This window comes from Geotrypetes seraphini, chromosome 1 (genome assembly GCF_902459505.1).
Source record: "Geotrypetes seraphini chromosome 1, aGeoSer1.1, whole genome shotgun sequence".
Lineage (NCBI taxonomy): Eukaryota > Metazoa > Chordata > Amphibia > Gymnophiona > Dermophiidae > Geotrypetes > Geotrypetes seraphini.
In genome coordinates, this window is record NC_047084.1 from 82,410,413 (window position 1) to 82,433,252 (window position 22,840).

At 44.2% G+C, this 22,840-nt stretch overlaps 1 protein-coding gene across 1 annotated transcript in view; it reads right to left on the minus strand.

Moving 5' to 3' along the window:
• LOC117358345 overlaps positions 1 to 16,503 on the minus strand; it is a 50,746-nt gene extending 34,243 nt beyond the window's left edge. The window contains exons 1-3 of the mRNA XM_033940015.1: positions 16,405 to 16,503; positions 10,838 to 11,071; positions 1,767 to 1,973 (exon numbers count right to left, since the gene is read on the minus strand). Of these exons, the coding sequence (XP_033795906.1) occupies positions 1,767 to 1,973; positions 10,838 to 11,071; positions 16,405 to 16,503 (540 nt within the window). The remainder of the gene's footprint in view (positions 1 to 1,766; positions 1,974 to 10,837; positions 11,072 to 16,404) is intronic.
• Positions 16,504 to 22,840: the final 6,337 nt, after the last annotated feature.

The following is a 22,840-nucleotide window of genomic DNA, read 5'->3' on the forward strand; positions in this document are numbered from 1 at the left end:
GGAGGATTAATAAATTTGATTGCTTTACTTTGACTACTTACCTGTGTGGTGCCATTCTGACATCTACAAGGTAAGCTCTCCACCACAGGTACTTTCTCCCTCTTGGGGAAGCACACCAGGGTTAGCTAGTAGTTGTGTACTGGTCCCTGCCTTGCCCTAAGGGACGGCCATGCTACAATAAATATATATTCTCAATATATATATATTCTCAAAGTTTACACATTTTTTTAAAACAATACAGTAAACTCTCAGTTATCTGGCACCCAAAGGAACTGGTAAATGCTGGATATCTGTAGTTTCTGGTTGCATGAGAGTTACTATAAAAATAGTTTTGTGTCTCTTCCCACCTCATCTTTCTGGTCTGAGTCACTCTCTCTTCCTCCTTCTATCATCCCCCCACTCCCACTTGTAGATCCAGCATCTGTTCCTCCCTTCCCACCCTCTCTCTCTCTCTCCCTCCCTTCTCTCCCCATTCCCCACTTATGGGTCCAGCATACATCCATCTCCCCTCCCCTGCCTTCAACCTGCAGATCCAGAATCCATGTTCCTTCCTCCCCACACACATACACTTCTGTAACACCTCTTCCCCCCCCCCAAGTCTGCCTTCCCTCCCTCCATATGTGTCTTTCCTCCTGGACCCCCCTCACTTACCTACAGCTCTCCCAAAGCAGCAATGGCAGCCAGTCAGCAGAAGCAGCTCTGTAAACAGGCTTCTTTCTCATAGCCAACCCAGCACGGCTTTTCCTCTGCTGCACTGGAAGTGATATGACAGAGGAAAGGCCCTGCCGGAGCTGGCCGCAGGCAGCCTGTTTACAGTGCTGCCTCTGCTGACCATCTCCCGTTGCTGCTTTGTGGCTGGATGGTGGGAGGGAGGGGGATTAGTGGGTCAGGACCAGGACAGCTGCCGCCGCTGCTGCTTTGGGAGCTGGAGAGAGGGACAGAGGGGGTTGTCAGATCAGGACCGCTGCTGCTGCTTCAGGGGCTGGAGTGAAGGACAGAGTGGAGGTTGTCAGGTCATGACAGCTGCCTTTGCTGCTTCAGGGGCTGGAGGACACGACAGATGCCTGTTTTTTAGGTGCCTGCCATGGGAGGTGCCGCTTACAGAATCAGCCCCTTAGAGCGCCCAGGTTATGAACATGCTAACCAGTTACCATTCGTAAATGTGTACACATTAGCTGATTAACTCATCTTTTCCCATGCTCCACTCCTGAAATGCTCCCTCCAGAAAATATATACAAAAATATAAATAATTTGTACATATAGAGCACAGAAAAGTTATTTATGGAAAAACCCTTTAACACATTTTGCAGTAAGAATTTTCTGGCACGCAAAGTGCACATAAGATCTTACAACCCTTTTTTAGGCAGATCCCCAAGAGTGGGACTGCTGATATGTCTGTCTAGATCGGAACACCAATAAATGTTGTTACTTCTTCAACTTAGGGATGTCCAACGTGCAGCCTGCTTGAGAATTTTAGTAAAACATTATTTTACCTAATCGTCTATCGCACATGATTTTGAAGCATTGCCAAGCTGTTTGGTGTATATAAAGTCACAATTTATGCAGAAATTCATAGATTTTTATGAATAAAAATCATGCCTTAACATGGCCTATGCACATGGATGTCCAGTATAAAAAAAAAAAATTGGTGCTGACCCACTATAAGAAATTGATATGACCCGTGCACAAGTGGATTTTTCACATGACCCATTGCTGAAAAACTTTTATATCCTAGCTTTAGCTCCTGCTGAGGAAAAAACACGTACCTGTAGTAGAAAGCCTTGTTCATTAGCATTGAAATGCCAGTGTGGTACACGCAGCCCTTTACTTTTAATTTGTAGCGTTCCGACAGTCATTTTGGACTGCTGATTATTAATGCTTGCTCCAAATTTCATTTCTTCATCACTGGAATAATCTTTTGCATTCTTTCTGTATCTTGCCCATTGAATGGCACCACCTTGGAACTCGAAAACCTAGAAGACAGCAAACATAATATCCTAAGAGCTGGATAAGGGTTTTTATCAGAGGGTTTTTTTTTTAAAATAATAAAAATTGAAAATATAACTATCAAAATGACATATGATAATAAATAAGGAAATTCATAGATTATGTATTATTGACTGACTTACATATGGCAAAAAAATGTTTAACTCGCTTGTAATAATTGTACTATAATCAAAACAAGTATATACATACTTCAAAAACTATTAATTTATGGCAAATGACCTTCTGAGGTACTTCTGAAGTGTCTTGACTATAAAGTCAGCCTTCAAAGGATTGCCATCTTCTTCATTAGGTCATCAAAAAAGTAAATTCATAAATTCAAAATTCATAAATTCAAAATTGAATAAACTTATCTTTTTTATGATGCTCAAGAAACTTTATTTCTCCTAGAGACAGAATTTGCTTGACATGAATTTATGTTTCACCCATAGGCTGAATCAAGAGTGTCTCTGTTTCTTAGAGCTTGCCCTTACTCTTCTGTGGTTTGTTATTGACTATGACATAAGCAGCAGATTGGGGTAAACAACAGGGGCCATGATCCCATCAATGTTTTGCCCAGCACAGCATCAGTGACTAAAAAGATTTGGATAAATTCCTAAAATAAAAATCTATAAGCCATTATTAAGATGGATTTGGGAAAATCCACTACTTTTTCTATAAGTGGCAGTATAAAATTTGTTTTACTCTCATGAAAACATGATATTAGGCTTGATGGACCTTTGGTCTGTCCCAGTATGGCAAAGCTTATGCTCCAGAGAGCTTGGGGACAGAGATTGGCTCCTCCAACCAGAAAGGCATTGTGCTGCTCGTGAATGGGATTTCCAGTTAATTGTGAACTTCCAACCAATTTTAATTTTTCTGGATACCTAAGGAGGTAATAATAATAATAACTATTTTTATATACTGCCATACCATAAACAGTTCTAAGTGGTTTACAAGGGAAGAGTATATATACAGACAGCGACATTACAGTGAACTTACGAATTTACATTGGCATGTTAAGTTTAGTCAGGTTTATCTGGAAGTGTATTGAAAGTACATCGGGTTGAGGTAGGGGTCAGAGAAATTTGTCAAAGAGTTAGGTTTTTATTGACTTTCTAAGCATTTGGTACAAAAGTACATTTGAGATGAAGTTGGTTAACCATTTGTTCCATTTGCCTGCTTGGAATGATAGTGTTCTGTCAAGGTATCTCTTACAGGTGCAGTCCTTTAGGGTAGTGCTGCCTGATTCAGGAAAAAAAATTACGATTCGATTCAGCCTATTGAATTGGTTTTTCGATTCGATTTGATTTTCCTGCCCAATTGGGTATTTTTTTTTTTTTTCCCAAACATCCTGGTGGCAGTGACGTACCAAGGGGGGGAAGGGGGGCGGTCCACACCGGGTGCAGCCTTAGGGGAGTGCACAGCCGGACAGGTCTGGAAAATTTCTGGGCTGCGACGGCACTCAGCAGCATCGGCGCCCCACCTGCCCCACGACAGCACTCAAGTTCGGCTTCCTTTTCCCGGCATCAGCAGAACTTCAGACCGGCAACAGGTGCTCAGTCAAAAGCTTCCCCTGACTCGGCTTCCTGTTTCCGCCCGGGCAGTTCAGTCAGGGGAAGCTTTTGACTGAGCACCTGTTGCCAATCTGAAGTTCTGCTGATGCCGGGAGAAGGAGGCCGAACTTGAGTACTGTCACGGGCAGGGAGGGCACCGATGCCACTGAGTGCCGTTGCGGAGGGGGGCACCAATGCCACTCAGAGCTGTCGCGGGGGGGGGGCTTGCCGATCTTGTTGCCAAAATCGGAAAGGTGAGGGAGAAAGATGGGCCTGTGGTGGATGGAGAGATTGAGAGAAGGGGACAGATGATGGAAGTGGGGGAAGGAGATAGAAGGGGCAGATGATGGAAGTGGAGAGAAGAGGGATAGAGAAGAGGGCAGATGATGGAAGTGGGGGGAAAGAGAGAGAAGGGGTGGATGATGGAAGTGGGGAGAAGGGGCAGATGATGGAAGTGGGGGGAGAGAAGAGGGCAGATGATGAAAGGAGGGAAGAAATAGAGAGAAGGGGCAGATGATGGAAGTGGAGAGAAGGGGGAGAGAGAAGAGGGCAGATGATGGAAGGGGGAGAGTGAAGAGTGCAGATGATGGAAGTGGGGGGAAAGAGGGAGAAGGGGCAGATGATGGAAGTGGGGAGAAATAAGAGGGCAGATGATGGAAGTGGGGGAAAGAGAGAAGGAGCAGATGATGGAAGTGGAGAGAAGGGAGAGAGAGAAGAGGGCAGAGGATGGAAGGAGGGGATAAATAAAAGGAGGGCACATGATGGGGGGAAAAGGATTGAGTTAGGGAAATACTGGAGGGGGTGAGGGAAAGAGGTGGCGAGCTGTAGGTAGACAGTAAAAAAGGAAATTCATAAGAGGGTAGTAAGAACGTAATCTAGATGGATGCAGAAAATAAATTATAAAGAAAAATGAGGGAAGAAAAGGATTGCAGAAGAGAGGTGTGGGAGAGGGAAGGAGAGGAGAGAGATGCCAGACCAATGGGGGTAAAAGGAGAGATGGAAGGGGGAGGCATACAGTTTCTGGAAGGGGCATAGAAGGAGAGAAGATGCCATATAGGGAAAGAGAGATGGAAGACAGTGGATGGAAGGAAGAGAGTAACAAGAAGATGAGGAAAATAGAAACCAGAGAAGACAAAGGTAAAACAAAAATTTTCTATTTATTTGTTGCTTTAGGAGAAATGTGTCACTGTTTCTGTGGTGTTGCATTGTATGCAGAATCCAGCTTCTTGCTGGTTCAATTTAACCTTTGTCTATGTATTTCTATTTTATCCCCCCTTTCACAAAACTGTGGAGCGTTTTTTAGCGTCAGCCGTGGTGATAGCAGCTCTGATGCTCAGAATTCTATGAGCGTCAAAGCTGTTACCACCTTGGCTAAAATCCACACTACAGTTTTGTAAAAGAGGGAGGGGTTAGTTTGTGATGACATATTCTATACTAAGCGAAGGTATTTTCTGTGTTCTGTGTGTTCAAAAGACATGGTTTTCTGTTAGGATTGATGGTGTAGGATTGATCTGTACTAGTCTGGCTTGTTTAGTTTTACAATGGGTGTATTGATGTTGTACTGCTCACTGCATATGTAAGATGCTGCCTTTTCCTAGGTACTTATGTGTGAAATGTGCCTTGTTACTAAAATTCATGTTTTTCGTACAGATGGGGGGGGGTGCCAAAAAATGATGGGCCCCGGGTGTCACATATGCTAGGTACGCCACTGCCTGGTGGGTTTATTTTATAGCCTCTTCACCCCCTTTGCCTTCTCCTAACCACACTGGCGCTGTGGTGTAAGCAAAATAAACAAACAAAAAAGACTTTTCCTCTCTCTATTAAATCCTAGCTCACATTTGTGGTCTAACACCAGCTCTGGCAGGATACACGTTTCAAATCTGACATATTATAACCACAAAACAGAAAATAAAATTAGTTTTTCTACCTTTTGTTTTCTGATCATTATTCAAATCTTGTTGGTCCCAAGCTCTGGTTGTCTTCCGATAACTTGCTTGCCAGGGTCTCCTTCTTTCTCCGTGCTAACCATCCATCTGCCATCTCCGTCTTCCCCTTCCGTTTCCCTTCCCTCCCCCGGAGGTCTGGCATCATTCTTTTTTTTTCATCTCCATTCACAGATCCACCTTTTCTTAACTACCCTTTCATCCAGCATCTCTCCCTCCTTCCCTACCACTCCAGGGTCCACCATATCTCCCTTTCTTTTCCCAACTACCCTCCCATCCAGTATCTCTATCCTCCCCTCCACACCATCCCTTGTGTCCAACTTCTCTCCTTTTCTGTTCTTTCATCCCTAAATCCCCATTGTCCATCATCTCTCTTTCTCTCTCCTCTATTTTTGAACCATTATTTATTCCCCCCCAAAGTCCGACATATGCATGTCTCTTTGAAACCCCCCTTCCCTCCCTCCCTCCGTGTACTTCTATCCCCCCGAAGGCCTGCACCCTACCCCTTGAAGGCTTGCCCCCCCTGAAGGCTTGCCTTTTCCCCCCTGAAGGCCTATGCCACCATCCCTGGCCTGTCCCCCCCCCTTGAAGGCCTGCCCCCTTAATGGCTTGTCTCCCCCTGAAGGCCTACCTGTCCCCCCTGGCCTGCACCCCCCCTTGAAGGCCTGTCCCACCCGAAGGACTGCACCCCCTCCCCCGGAAAGGCCTCCACGTTCCCCCTGGCCTCCCCGCACCATTTACCTTATAGGTGAAGACTGAAGAGCAGATCGTGGTACTAGTATCTTTGCAAACTGCTTTGAGCTGTTTCCTCTGCTGTGGTCCCGCCCCTCCTCTGACGTCAAAGGCAGGATCGCAGCGGAGGAAACAGCCTCGAAGCAGTTTGCAAAGACGCTAGTACTGCGATCTGCTCTGCAGGCTTCACCTATAAGGTAAACGGTGCAGGGACGCCACGGGGGGAACCGGACGCTGGGGGGGGACCGGACACCAGGGGGGGGAAGCTGACAGCAGCACTTCCCGAATGACCCTCCCTCCTCGCCTTCTAAAGCAGGTGCGGAAGCGGCCGGCCAGCAAGAGCAGTGCTGCTCCTCCTGCTTTAGGGGACAAGGGGGGAGGGTCCGAATCGGGAAGCCGATTTTTTTGGTGTTTTAAATCGATTCGAATCGATTCACTCGAAATGAATCGGTGAACCGATTCGAATCGTGAATTGGGCAGCACTACTTTAGGGATAGAAAAGCGAACAAGTAGGTACTGCGTGTATTAGTTGTGGCTGGGAATTCAAATTGATGAGACAGATAGGTTGGGGATGAACCTGTCATGGTTTTGAAGCAAAGGCAAGCAAACTTAAAAATAACCCTTGCTTCCACAGGTAGCCAGTGTAGTTTTTTGTAATATGGGCTTACATGGTCTGATTTCTTGAGGCCATAAATGAGACGAACTGCAGCATTTTGGATGGCTCTAAGTCATTTGATGTTTTGTTTTTTTTGAGAGATCCAAAGTATATGATATTGCAGTAGTCTAAGGTACTTAGGTAGAGAGTTGAAATGTGAGCGCAGCTAAGAAAAATGAAAGCAAGATCTTAAGCGAGGTGGAAAGTAACTGAATAATGAAACCAAATCATTTGAGGATCCTGATAAACTGCGAGGTTATATTGATTCTGTCAGAAAACAAAATAAAGACTTGGTGATTCATCTGTGCAGAAAGAGAAAATGAATGGAAATTAAGAAGATGAATTTGATGCACTGTGCTCTTGGCTAGGGATTATAGGCTGACTTTTGATTTGACATTTTATTTTCTCTTAGTCTCTTAGTATGAATTTGCATTTTAAAAACATTTTCGTTTTTCAGGCTTGTTTTACTTTAGTGATTGCTGACTGTTTCCTTCCAGCTCCAAACCTAATGGCACAAGGGGAGGCATGCCATGACAGTGGCAAAAAAACATAAGAAGTGAGCCATATGGTACAGGGAGAGGATCCCTGATGTGGTGGCAACAAGGAGGTATGGAGTATGAGACAGGAATATTAAACTCTGTGATTCAAGAAGGGGGAGCCAGCAATGATGATGGTGATGAAATAAGCAGTATGCCACAGAAACGCCAAACCATGTGGCACAAGAAAAAAAGAGACATAAGAATAGCCTTACTGGGTCAGACCAATGGCCCATCAAGCCCAGCAGCCCCTTCTCACGGTGGCCAAAACCCAAGGAGTAGCAACATTCCATTCAGAATCCCAAAGAATAGCAAGATTCTGGAAGCCCGAAGAGCAACAAAAGATTCTGAAACCCCGAAGAGTACAACATTCCATGCTACCGATCCAGGGCAAGCAGTGGCTTCCCCATGCTCTCTCAATAACAAACTAAGGACTTTTCCTCCAGGAAACTGTCCAAGCCTTTCTTAAAACCAGCCATGGCAACAGCAAAAAATTGAAGATTGCGTGATGGCACCTCCACTCCCAACAACACAAGATGATGAGATGAATTAAAATAAAGTATAAAAAAAAGTTTAGAGGAGGGGGCTATAAAGGAAGTGAATGTCAAAGCGAAGTAGTGAGGGAGAGGGCAAGGGAGGGGAAGAATAAAAGTGTAGAGTAGTGGGGGAGAAATCAAAGTTGAGGGAAAGAAGAAAGAATATGGGAGGTGAAAGAGGTATGTGAACACTAAAACTATGCCCTCACACCCTGACATCTTCATCACACATATACCCCATATATCACACCCCTATAGGACACCCTCATATATACTTCCCTACCTACCATCCAAGCTACCTCTCAGTGTTTCCCACCATTTCCTACACAGCCCAGAGATCTACCAGACATACCCATAAACACATACTGGAGGACTGGAGAAGCATAGATGTGGTCCCTCTCCACAAAATTGGAAGTAAGGAAGAAATAGGGAACTACAGGCCAGTAAGTCTGACTTCTATGGTAAGTAAATTAATGGAAACACTTTAAAACAGAGAATAGTGAAATTTCTGGAATACAGTAGATTATAGGACCCAAGGCAACACGGATTGAGAACTGATTGAAAGACAGAAAACAGAGTGGGTTTAAATGGTCAATATTCTCAGTGAAGATGGGTAAATAGTGGGGTTCACCATAAATATATACAGGAATGAGAAAGAACAAATTTAATAGTGGGGTTCGCCAGGGGTCTGTGCTGGGACCACTGCTTTTTAATATATTTATCAATGATCTAGAGATGGGAATAACTAGTGAGATAATTAAATTTGCTGATGACACAAAGTTGTTCCTGGTGGCCCAGTGGCCTGCCTCTAATCCCTGATTCTCTCACTCCACTACCCTAGAGATATCCCTGGTGGCATTGTTTCCAATTCTCCATCTGAAAGATTTCTCTGGTGGCCCAATGGCCCACCTCCCTGGGAGCTAACCCTCTCACCCCCAAAAATCCTAAAATTATACCATTAAAGCTGAGGGGAACAAAGTGAGGTCACTCACTCCTGAATCCATGTCACCACCTTGAAAACTATTTGCACCCAACTGCATGTGGTGTTTTCCACCTTTTCACCCCAGCCTTCAACAGTATTTTCTCAAAACCCTCTTAAAAAATTGTTCCACCTTCCTTCTCTATTTCCACCTCACATCAATGAAGGAAAATTTTCTATTAAAAAGCCAATAATGACTAATTTTCAAGTAACGCTTTTCACCACATGTCTCGAGCAGGGGTATCAAAGTCCCTCCTCGAGGGTCATAATACAGTCGAGTTTTCAGGATTTCCCCAATGAATATGCATGAGATCTATTTTAATGCGCCGCTATCATTATATGCTAATAGATCTCATGCATATCTAGAAATGAGGCCCTGAATCGATAAATATATCTGCTCATTTCAAGTATACCTCAGAAGGGAAGGTACCTGAAAGCGTGGTGAGGCATAATCAAAAATATGCCTTAATCTGAGGCAAAACGTCCACAAACCCAGCAGGAAAAATGTCCATTTTCAAAGCTGCCAAACATCTATCTTTTATTTTTGAAAATGAGCAAGGTAGAAGTTTTGGTCCTTAGGAAGTCTACCTTTTTTGCCCATTTTCAAAAATAAAAATGTCTACACGAAAAACGTACAAAAGCAAGTTTTGTAGACATATCCTCCAACTACCTAGTCTGATCGTGGCAGAAGGAATCTCCATGAGCTGAGCTGGTTTGGGAGGATTCCTGGTAGCTCAGCTGATGGGGATTCCCCCTTCCAGAATAAGCTGAGCCTCCTGGCCCAACACCCCTCCCCCTGACATCCCCCCACATCCCCCTCACATCCAGACATCCCTCTGATATTCTGTATCTCTCCTAACATCTATGCCTCCCCCCCACATCCCCCCAATATTCCTGGGCCCTCTCCCACATCCCAGGAACCACCACCCCTCTGTACCTTTGGAAGAACAAAGCACAGGAGGGAAGCTCACCCCCTCCTGCCTACAGGGCTGCATGCTGCAATGACAGGGCTTTCCCCCTCCCACTGCATCTTGGGATGCAGTGGGAGGGGCCAAAGGCCCTGATTGGCTTATGCATGAGATCTATTTACATACAATGGAGGCAGTACATGCAAATAGATCTCATGCATATTCAATGGAGAAATCCTGAAAACCTGACTAGATTGTGACACTTAAGGACTGAGATTGCCTACCTCTGTCTTAGTACATAGGTTCCTTTGCTCATTATTTATTTAAAAAATTTATGAATCGCTTAAATCTAAGCGACGTACAAAACATTTACATCCACAATTTCAAGCACAAACAAACATTATGAAATGAAATAAACAAATAAGTCAAACCTCCCCACAAATTTCCTTAATACAGAATTCTTGTCCATTATTAATGTCCACTAGTAAAAGGTATGGGAAATTTGAGCTACAAAGAATGCCTCGGAAAACTAAGCTTGTTCACCCTTGAGAAGAGAAGAATGCGAGGGGATTTGATAGAGACTTTCAAAATACTAAAAGGATTCGACAAAATAGAACAGGAAGCATCGTTATTCACATTGTCAAATGGGACTCGGACAAGAGGGCACGGGCTGAAATTGAGGGGCGACAGGCCCAGGACGAATGTCAGGAAGTTCTGTTTCACACAGCGAGTGGTGGACGTTTGGAATGCTCTCCCGGAGGAGGTTGTGATGGAAACCTCCATTATGGGATTCAAGTACAAGTTGGATGCACACCTCCTTGCAAATCACATTGAGGGATACAGGAAAATAAGGTCTTCATCAGGGAACACCTAGGTCTCCATCAAGGAACACCTAGATTGGCCCCCGCGTGTGCGGGTCACCGGACTGGATGGACCAAAGGTCTGATTCGGTGAGGGCATTTCTTATGTTATGTTCTTATGTAGTAATTTCAAGAAGAATAAATAATACCTTTGATTTAGTAAGATGATTAAGAAACTGGAATTGGATGTCTGTTGTTTTCTCCACAGTTTTTGTTGTTTTCTCCACAGTTTCCTTCACTGTAATGATCTCCACTTCTTTTTTTGGACTACGTTGCCCGGAATAGACCAATGCCAACACCAGCACTCCCACCAATGTGGTAATTACAGAGGCCAGCAGACAAACCAGAAAGATTTTCAGAAGAGAGGAGGAATTCTGTTTTTCCTGTAAAGGAGAATAAGAAAAAATAGAAACAGAGAAAAAAAGAAAGCAGATAAAGACCATATGTCCTATCTTGTCTGCCTATCCATACCATCTAGTATCTCTTTGGCTTCCTTAGAAATTCAATGTACTTGTCCCAAGCTTTCTAGAATTCAAATACACTTTTCATCTCCACCAAGCATTCACCACCCTTTCCATATAAAATATTTTCTAAGGTTACTTCTGAGCCTATCCCCTTTGACTTTCATCCTCTGTCCTCTCATTCCAGAGTTTCCTTTCAATTGAAAGAGACTTGCCTCATGTGCATTTATGCCACGTAGATATTTAACATCTCTGTCATATCTCCCCTCTCCAACCTTTTCTCCAAAGTGAACTTATTCAGATCTTTAAATCTGTCCCCATATAATTTATGACAAAGACTAGCAACCATTTTAGTAGCCTTCCTCTAGACCAGTGGTTCCCAACCTTGTCCTGGAAGACCACCAGGCCAATCGGATTTTCAGGATAGCCCTAATGAATATGCTTGAGCAGGTTTGCAGGCCTGTCACTTCCATTATATGCAAATCTCTCTCATGCATATTCATTAGGGCAAGCCTGAAAACCCAATTAGCCTGGTGGTCCTCCTGGACAGAGTTGGGAACCACTGCTGGACCAGACATGGGCAACTCCTGTCCTCGAGGGCCGGAATCCAATCAGGTTTTCAGGATTTCCCCAATGAATTTGCATTGAAAGCAGTGCATGCAACAAGATCTCATGCATATTCATTGAGGAAATCCTGAAAACCCGATTGGATTCTAACCCTCGAGGACCGGAGTTGCCCATATCTGGTCTAGCAGTGGTTCACAACCCTGTCCTTGAGGGGTGTCAAAGTCCCTCCTCGGGGGCCGCATGAGATCTATTAGCATACAATGAAAGCAGTGCATGCAAATAGATCTCTTGCATATTCATTGGGGAAATCCGGAAACCCGACCGGATTGCAGCCCTCGAGGAGGGATTTTGACACTCCTGCTCTAGACTGACTTCATCTTGTTTATATTTTTTTGAAGGTAAGGTCTCCAGAATTGAACACAATATTCTAAATGAGGTCTCGCTAGAATCTTATAAAGGGACATCAATACCTCCTTTTTCTTACCGGCCACACCTCTTCCTATGCACCCTAGCAGCCTTATAGCTTTCGCCATCACCTTTGCAATCTGTTTGGTCACCTTAAGATCATCACATATAATCACACCCAAGTCCTGCTGTTCTGTCATGCACATAAGTTCTTCACCTAACCTGTACTGTTCATTCGGATTTTTGCAGCCCAAATGCATGACCTTGCATTTCTTAGCATTCAGTTTTAGCTGCCAAATTTCGCTAGGCTGAAGTTAAGAGGTGATAGGCTCAGGAGTAATCTAAGAAAATACTTTTGTACAAAAAGGGTGATAGATGCATGGTACAGTCTCCCAGAAGAGGTGGTGGAGACAGACTGTCTGAATTCATGAAAGAGATAATGGTTACTGCTGATGGGCAGACTGGATGGGAATCTGCCATAATGTTTCTATGTTTTGTGTGCAAAAGTACTTCACTCCCTAAACTGTACTGTTCCTTCAGAGTTTTGCAGCCCAAATGCATGACCTTACATTTGTTAGCATTAAATCTTAGCTGCCAAATTCCAGACCATTCCTCAAACATTGCTAGATCCTTTCTCATATTATCCACACCGTCTATCCTATTGTAGCAGAGAGAATTAACAGAATATGAAAAACAATTCATATCAGTACTGGAATGATTTGGCTCACACCTTTGCATTAGTAGCTCAGAATGAGGGCTTACACTCTTAGAGGCCCTTTTATCAAACAGCAGTAAGAGGTGGCTTGCGCCAGAAGACGTATGAGGAGAGACTGGAAAGCCCTGAATATGTATACCCTAGAGGAAAGGAGAGACAGGAGAGATATGATTCAGATGTTCAAATACTTGAAGGGTATTAATGTAGAACATAATCTTTTACAGAGAAAGGAAAATGGAAAAACCAGAGGACATAATTTGAGGTTGAGGGGTGGTAGATTCAAAGGCAATGTTAGGAAATTCTACTTTACGGAGAGGGAGGTGGATGCCTGGAATGCGCTCCCGAGAAAGGTGGTGGAGAGTAAAACTGTGACTGAGTTCAAAGAAGCATGGGATGAACACAGAGGATCTAGAATCAGAAAATAATATTAAATTTTGAACTAAGGCCAGTACTGGGCAGACTTGCATGGTATGTGTCTGTATATGGCCATTTGGTGGAGGATGGGCTGGGGAGGGCTTCAATGGCTGGGAGGGTGTAGATGGGCTGGAGTAGGTTTTAACGGAGATTTTGGCAGTAGGAACCCAAGCACAGTACAGGGTAGAGCTTTGGATTCTTGCCCAGAAATAGCTAAGAAGGAAAAATTAAAAAATTAAAATTGAATCAGGTTGGGCAGACTGGATGGACCATTTGGGTCTTTATCTGCCGTCATCTACTATGTTACTATGTTTTCAAATTCCATTGCCTACTATTTAAAGCTATAAACGGAGACAGCCCAACCTACTGTAACAACTGACTAACTCAATCCACCTCAACCAGACACAGGAGATCCCACACACTATTCATGCACCTGCCAACCAAAAATGTCAAACGAAGAAAACTATACGACAATCTACTGGCCACCAGAGCAGCAAAACTGGACAGACAATTCACCAATCTGCTATCTTCGACCACAGACTACAAAACCTTCAAAAAAAGAAACAAAAACTCTACTATTCAAAAAATACATAAAACCTATATAACACAACCAGATCCATCCCAAGCTTCACCCACAACTACTATCTACTCCTAAGCAATTCAAAAATGTTCAAACTTCTCCTAATGTATTTCCTAATTTCATGACAATTCTTATGTAATCCGCCTTGAACCGCAAGGTAATGGCAGAATAGAAATCACTAATGTAATGTAATCTTCCCTATTTGTCCTGGCAGGCTTACAATCTATGCATAAGAACATAAGCAATGCCTCTGATCTGAGGTCCATCGTGCCCAGCAGTCCGCTCACGCGGTGGCCCAACAGGTCCAGGACCTGTGCAGTAATCCTCTATCTATACCCCTCTATCCCCTTTTCCAGCAGGAATTTGTCCAATCCTTTCTTGAACCCCAGTACCGTACTCTGCCCTATTACGCTCTCTGGAAGCGCATTCCAGGTGTCCACCACACGTTGGGTAAAGAAGAACTTCCTAGCATTCGTTTTGAATCTGTCCCCTTTCAACTTTTCTGAATGCCCTCTTGTTCTTTTATTATTCGAAAGTTTGAAGAATCTGTCCCTCTCTACTCGCTCTATGCCCTTCATGATCTTAATGGGGCAGTGGAAGATTAAGAGCTAGATTCACTAAGCCCACTGATCAACTTGCGACCCGATTTCCCTCCGACCCAATTCACTAACCTCTGTCCCGATCATCCTCCAATCGACGCATGCAAATGAGGGGAAACGGCATTCAGATGCAGGCAGGAAGCAATTCACTAAAATAAAAAAGCAACACAGACTGGGCTGGCAGATCCAAAAATAAGCGACTGCTGAGGACCAGTGCTGAGGTCATTTCCGAATGCCCTGCCTTCTGCCGACCTGCTCTCTGCCCTGCTTCTCTGCTCTCAGCCCCGAATCTCCTGCTCTCTCCTGCCTGCCCTGAATCTCCTGCTCTTGCCCCTAATCTCTCCTGCTGCCCCGACTCGCTGCCCCAACTCACCCCAAATCTTTTCTGCCTGCTGCCCCAACTCGCCACAAATCTTTCCTGCCCTGCCCGCAGAGCAAGCCCATGGTTTTAACTCGCGGGTTTAAAGCGGGTTAAAACCATGGGCTTGCAAAAAAGTTAAAACCAGTTAAAAAAAGACCTTCTCTGCCAGGTTTGGAGGGCCAACGCAAGCTTGAGAGCAATCTTGGCAGTCGGATGGGGGCGCGAGTCCGATCGCCCTCATTTGCATGAAGGCAATTCGTGAATCAGCCCTCCCCGGACACGGATCAGATCGGATCCGTGCCCTTTGTGAATCTAGCACTAAGTGACTTGCCTAGGGTCACAAGGAGCAACATGGGGTTTGAACCCACAACCTTCTCTTCAACTGCCAACTCCATGCTCCGCCCCTTCTGCCTTGCTGCGCCCTATGCTTGGAACAAGCTGCCCGAATCCCTATGGCGGGCTCCGTCTCCGGCAGTATTCAAGGCCTGTTGAAAAGCCCACCTCTTTGAGAGTGCTTTCAACTCCTAACTCTTATCACCTTGGGTTCTGCATCCCCAACACTATATGTCATGTCTGTCTGTCCATGTTAGATTGTAAGCTCTTCCGAGCAGGGACCGTCTATAAATGTCAGCCCACCTCTTTGAGAGTGCTTTCAACTCCTAACTCCTCTCACCATGGGTTCTGCATCCCCAACCCTGTAAGTCATGTCTGTCTGTCCAAGTTAGATTGTAAGCTCTTCTGAGCAAGGGCCGTCTATAAATGTCAACATGTACAGCTTTGACACGCAGCTCCTGATTGGTAAGGCCCGACTTTAGTACAGGAAGAGGCAGTCGGAGCATACAGCGAGTGATTTCCTTCATTCGCCGGCGCTCCAGCTGCCCTCTCCTGCCTCCCCTGCCCGGTCATTCATTGGACTCCTAATAAAATCGCTAAGTTTAAACATTCAGTTTCTTCAGGTCTATGTTGGTCTTGCCATATGCAGCCTGGAACTTTTATACACCTCCTTTATAAATGTTCCAAGTACAAGTATTCTGGACAAATATTTGGTCCACAACACTCTCCATAATTCATTTAGATAACAATCTTCCCATCACATATAAATCCATCATTCTGCGCTCTTCAAATCCAGATATTTTGATCCCACCAACGCATATCAAAATATTCAATGCTATGATTGCTTTAGCTATCCATCATATTGCCATCAATTGGAAATATAATTCTAAATTCAACTTTCTTGAATGGTGGAATCATTTGAGTATAATTAGAAAATCTGAGGAAATAAAATTGCTAACTTTTCTAAGAAATGGGCCCTCCTGGATGGTTTTTGTAAAAGTTCAAATTCTAATGAGAATCTCTAACTCCCTCACATGTGAAATATATATTTACAGCTTATGAAAAAATTATTTTATTCTATGTTTAATTTAATTTTAATCTAGGTTGTTATTTTATAACAGACATAGTCCTTATTAAGTTGTACAATGTGTGTGTTTATTGTTAATATTGTACTGTATGTATTGGAAGTGTATATTTGAACATAATAAATATATTTGAATTAAAGAAATCTATTAGAACTTTCTGAGAAAACAGTGTCAAAGGAACTGGAAGAACACTCACCTGTAAATAAGGGGAACACTTATTTGTCTTTGCCTGCGCTTCTTTGGATGAAAAACTCAGTGCTCCATCTTCTTGCATTTCAAATCCAGGGTTTTCCATTCTTACAGAAGAAAACAAAACAAACAATACAAACCCCAACCCTGTGCTAATAAAGAAAAACAGTTTAGAAGTTATTCAGTTTAAATCACTGAGAGAAGAACCTTGAATTCAGGATATGTACATCCTTCTCATACTTCTGGAACAAGGAAATCTTTAGAATGTATTTTGTAATAGGTAGAATAAAACCCAGTTATTATTTTAAAAAATTACAATATGTAATAAAGAAAGGTATCTCGTATCAGCAGCAAATAACTCTTCTTTTGTTTCTATGTTTCTATGTGTTAATATACTTAGCGTTGAAGTTACTCAACTACTGTGGTTGTGACTCATCCAGATAGTGAATGCAATCTGAATAAGGAAGAGAAAAATGCATAAAATGCATCTCTAACATATCAACTATCTTCCTATAACGAAACATTTGTTCCAGTCTTAAAATTATGGTATCAAGCTACTAGAAAGCAGGAGGAAAGATGAAAGAAGAAAGATTGCTCTGATGAAGACATTTCTGGAAGATATAGTTTGAGCAGCCAAAAGAAAACCGCAGAGAGGTCCCGGTCTTCAAACGAACCATACTTTAAGAGCAACCAATACGGTCTATACAAGAAATCATCCATACGAGCTTAGGACTCAACACGGGCCGTGTTTCGGCGAGTGTGCCTGCATCAGGAATCCAGGATGGAGTTAGTCAGTGCCCACAAAATAATGCCACATCACAAGACATATCACTCTCTCTAACATGCATTCTCTGTCCCTCCATACGCCTGTAGTTTAAGAACAGAAGGTAAGTGGGGAAAGAATGCAGAGCATGGCTCGTGATATTCTTTCCAAAGCATTTGCATGTGTGTGTATGTTCACGTTTTAGTTTCTCTCTGATATGTGTTCTGTTTGAGCAATACATTCAGTGTTCTTCAGTGCAAGGCCTGTGGGTCAATGGTGGTCCCTGCAGACCTCTGGGGTGGCCCCCGTCATCTTTCTATTTATTTATTTTTTTTCTGCCACTATATGACTCTTTAACCAAGCTCATGATAGAAAGGAGGAAGTGGATTGGTGGAAGAGCCACAAGCTTGAAGGACAGGCTATTTCTCAATAGGCAAAAAGAATCACATGTGGAAATGCTCTCCTTGTTCAGAATACCCTCACCGAAAAGTATGAAGGTGGGCTGGTGAGGACGGATTTCATTGATATATACTTGTCAACAGTGTCCTGGCCCTACATGGAAAGACATTTGGCCGCTATCCTTCAGCTCTTTTGGATCTATAGCGCCTGGTTTAAAAATTAGCAAAGGCACTAACTACAAGTGTTAGGGCTATAGGGAGTAGCCAATAGATTTGTACAGTTTGCAGGGAGATTTTTGGAGGATGGGGCAGTTTGCAGGGTGATGGGACAGTTATAGCTGTTAGTTTTCTTCTCTCTCTTATGCCCACCATCTGTTTTTTCTCTGTGTCTCTGGATTGGTAGTATGGAATATTGCTACTCCTTGGGCTTTGGCCAGGTACTAGTGACCTGGATTGGCCACTATGAGAACAGGCTACTGTGCTTGATGGACCATTGGTAAAGCTATTCTTATGTTCCTCTGTGTCTCTGTCCCTATCCTCCTCCTAATAGTCTGCATCTGACCTCACAATTTCTCTATCTCTGCCCCCACTCCAACCCCATTTTCAGCATTTCTCCTCTGTGCTCCTATTTTATTTTCTTCAGCATCCCTCCCTATGCTCCCTCCATATCAGCATATCTTCTCTATATCCCTGTCTCTCCCCATATCCAGTTTCTCCCTTCCTTCTTCCCTCCCTGTTTTGGTCTAGTCACAGTGTCTATGCCCCAGTCCAGCCTCTGTCACTCTTCTCTCTGCTCTTCTTCCCTCAACCTAATCCGGCAACTAGGGCCGGATTAACCAATAGGCCCAGTAGGTACGTGCCTAGGGCCCAAAATGGTCAGGGGGACCAGATGAAGAAGGCCCTCCGATCGGCAACACAGGCCCCCCGTTCGGCAATGTGGGGCTCCCCAATTGGCAACACGGGTCCCCCCTCCATCGACAGGAAGTAATACAAATGAGCAGCACAGTTAAGAAAGGCAAGGGGAACTGTAATTTTGCAAGCGGTGCTGCTTGCTCAAAGCTTCCCTCTGACGCAGCTTCCTGTTTCCACCTGGGCGCGTCAGAGGGAAGCTTTGGGCAAGCAGCACCACTTGCAAAATTACAGTTCCCCTTGCCTTTCTTACCCGCATTGCTCGTTTGTATTACTTTCCGTCGATGGGGGGGGGCCGCATTGCCAATCGGGGGAGGGCCTGCGTTGCTGATCGGGGGGGGGGCCGTGTTGCCGATCGATGCTTGGAGGGCGTCGCTGTTCTAAAATAAAAAAATAGAAGTGGTGAGAGGGGCCTGGGGTGGAGGGATAGAGAGAAGGGGACAAGGCAGAATAGGGTAGATGATGGATGTGAGGAGAAGGAAGACCGAAGGGAGCAGGGCAGATGATGGATGTGGGGAGAAGGGAGACCGAAGGGAGCAGGGCAGATGATGGATGTGAGAAGAAAGGGGCAGGGCAGGACAGATGATGGAAGTGGGGAGAAGGGAGACTGAAGGGAGCAGGGCAGATGATGGATGTGGGAAGAAAGGGGCAGGGCAGGATAGATGATGGAAGTGGGGAGAAGGGAGACTGAAGGGAGCAGGGCAGATGGATGTGGGAAGAAAGGGGCAGGGCAGGACAGATGATGGAAGTGGGGAGAAGGGAGACCAAAGGGAGCAGGGCAGATGATGGATGTGAAAGAAAGGGGAAGGGCAGGACAGATGATGGAAGTGGGGAGAAGGGAGAAGGGAAACAGAAGGGAGCAGGGCAGATGATGGAAGTGGGGAGAACTTGTGCCCAGCCCTCACCTCCTCACCACTGCTACTGCTTTCGTACATGCTGAATGGGGGGGAAGATGATAGAGTTAGTGGAGCGATGAAGGAAAGGGGTGGCAAGCTGTGAGCACAGTGAAAAGAAGGAAGCTGAGGGCTGAATAGTAAGAAAAAATTTAATTTAGACAGAGGCAGAAAATAGAGAAGAAAGACCAGAGAAGAAAAGGAAAGGGAAGAGAGGAGAGGAGAGAGATGCCAAAGAAGGGGAAAGGACACAGAGATATCACATCCGAGTGAAGGAAATGAGAAGAGAGATGCTAAAAACCACAAGGAGAGATACCAGTCTATGAGGGGAACAGAGGAAAGGGAAGGTGATGAATGCCAGACCAAGAGGGGGAGGGGGCAGGAGCAGAGATGGCAGAGGGAGACAAACATTTTCTGGAAGGGACAGACAGTGGATGGAAAGAAGAGAATGATGAGAAGATGAGGAAAGCAGAAACCAGACAACAAAAGTAGAAAAAAAAATCTATTTGTTTTATTTATTTATTTTTGCTTTAGGATAAGTTATTATTGTAGCTGTGTTGATAATCATTTATCAATAGAAAATGGAAATAAGATGATACTGTTTATTGAACTAATTTTAATACATTTTTTTACAAATTCAGAGACCATAACTCCTTTCCTCAGGTCAGTACAGGGATTCTGTAATAGCAGTATAGTTTACTGATCTGAAGAAAGAGGTTTTAACCTCTGAAAGCTAAGAAAGAAATGTATTAGTCCAATAAAATGATGGGCACTAAATTTTCTTCCTGCTATGCCCCATGCCTCCTACCCAAATGCAAAATATAAATTGGTAGGCTTCCCAAAGCCCTGCCAGCTGAAGATCTCTTCCTCTAGGCAAGAAGGGGAGTTTTGTTCAGAAATGTTTGGAGGTTGCATAGAAGAAAAACTGTACACTGGCACTGGTATGGTAATCTTTGTTTTGAATTTTAAAATAAAAGAAATAAAGTGGAAATAAAGAAGTAAATATGTGGGGGCGGAACATTGTGGGTGGGGCGGGGCGGGGCAGGGGGGTCCAGTGTACTTGTGTGCCTAGGGGCCCTTGACGAATTAATCCTGCCCTTCCAGCAATTCTCCCATCTCTTCCTCTTCATTCCTTCAGGTATTTCTTTCTTTCTTTCCCCATGTCCAACAACGCCCCTCCCCCCTTCTCTCTGGGTCACTCTCTCACACTCTGCTTCCCATCACATCCAGCATCTTTCCCTATCTGTTAGTCCACCTGTCTTTCCATGGGCCATAAGAAACATTTTCTAAAGACTGGATGGGTGCATTTCATTCTAGTTGTGCTGCATTTGCGGAACCATCTTCTGAGCCACCAGTAATCAAAGCACTCGAGAGTTTTAACTTGGTTGCTATGTGGCTGTAGGCTCATGGTACAAGCCACAGGATCTTATGTCTCTTATCATGAAACTGGCCAAAAAGTGGCAGGAAATGAAGTGCTTTAGCACTTCACTTGCTCCTGGGCTGAATAGGAGGAAAAGTTTGATAATAAGTTCAGTCAGCTTGATAAGTTCAGCACAGCTAGAAGTGAATGCAGTGTATGCCATGTATTTTTGGTCTTAAAAAATGTTTTATATTCCCCATGGGAAGGGGGGAGAATTTGAGTGGAGCCTGTCACCTCTTAACTTCATCCTATGGCCTCTCATTCCAGAGCTTCCTTTCAAATGAGACTCAACTCATGTGCATTTATGCCAAGTAGGTAAATATATCAGCATGAACAACACTGGATTTTCTTTTTAAACACCTTAAGGCCTCATGGTCTTAATCAGCAGATTGAATGGTGTGCATATTTTGGATGATTTTTTGATGACTGGCTTTTTAAAAGTTTTTCGCAAGTACTTTTGTTAATTTTGATTGGGCCTCCATCAGCCTGCCGACTGATCACTGGAAGTTGGTTCCTGCTTCATACGTGGGTTTCATCTTACGCCATTAGTGCACTGCTGTATGGAGAGCTTCTGTTGACATCCCTGAGGCAGCCAGTCATAGCAATACAAGGCTCTTGTAGGATACAGTGGACCAACGTGGATGGAATATCAAGGCTATGCTAAAAGAAGTCATTGTCGAGACCATAATTCCATGTCGTACAGCTAAGTAGAAGTACTTCCCCCTTTTTGCCCTGTGCACAGTGGTGGGCTGTTGCCTAATGCCTGATTTGAGAGTAACTTTCATTAATGCGTTGAGTTTTTTATGCTGATGAGAAGTAAAAGTTGACCAGCTTATAATCAGTTTTGATTGCTGTCAAAGTTCTGTGTTGAGGCTTTTTCTCCACACTTTTCAGTTTAATAGTTCTCTCTTTGGGGCACGACTTTTACCACTGGCTGGTGACATAATTTATACTTATTTAATTTAAATGTCTATCAAATCTCCCCTCCCCTGCAATTCCTCTAAAGAATATATATTGAGATCCGTAAGTCTGTCCCCTTATGCCTTATGATGAAGACCATGCACCATTTTAGTAGCCTTCTCCCTCTGGACCGGCTCTATCCTTTTTATATATTTTTGAAGATGTGGCCTCCAGACTTGTACACAATATTCTAAATGAGGTCTCACCAGAGTGGGGCATCAATACCTCCTTTTTTCTACTGGCCATACCTCTCCCTATGCAACCTAGCATCCTTCTAAACATCTGTTGATGATGTGGCAATACATGTGGGTTATGGAGAGGTATGAGGCCCTCCGAGGACAGGGTGGTGGGGGGGGAGAGGAGAATAAAAGGGACAGCAGTAGTCAGTTCCTGGCTTCTGGTTGCTCTTCACCCCACCAGAGCCCTGCGACTGAGGAGAACTCCCTAACTTAGTTGGGAGGGAGCAGAAACAAAGAGAGGAAGAAAGGCTTCTGAAGGTTTCTAGCCCCGCCAGAGCCCAGTGACCCAATGGGACTTCTAAGCATCTGGGAGGGAACAGAGAGGGAGAGAGAAAAAAAATAGAAGGCTGTGGTTATTCCTGGCTCCTGCCCAGGCTTGACATTTGGAAGGAGGCTCTCTGAGTTACTCAGGGCGTGGGCAGAGGAACTGAACTGTATGTACGGAAATAAGGAAAATATGTGGCCTAAGTGATTTACCTGACCTAGATTGAGACTTTTTGTCCAAAGTTGCTATTAGGGTTACCATATTTTTTTTAAAAAAACAAAAACCCGGGCACATAACCCCATCCAGTCTGCTCCAACTCCACCCAGTTCCAGCTCTAGAGCCGCCCCATTACACCCTCTAGCCCCGCCCCCAGAAAGCTACCTCTTTGTGAGGAGCTCCAGCCGCATCTGGAGGGCCTGGAGCATGCACATATGTGTGTGACGTCATCCGCATATGCTCAGAGGCCTTCCATATGCAGCTTGAGGTTGTAGGGACTTTCCAAAACCTGGACACACGCTGGGGTGAAAAAAATATTTCCTTCTATTAATTTTAAAAGTATTTCTCTGTAACTTCATCGAGTGTCTCCTAATCTTTGT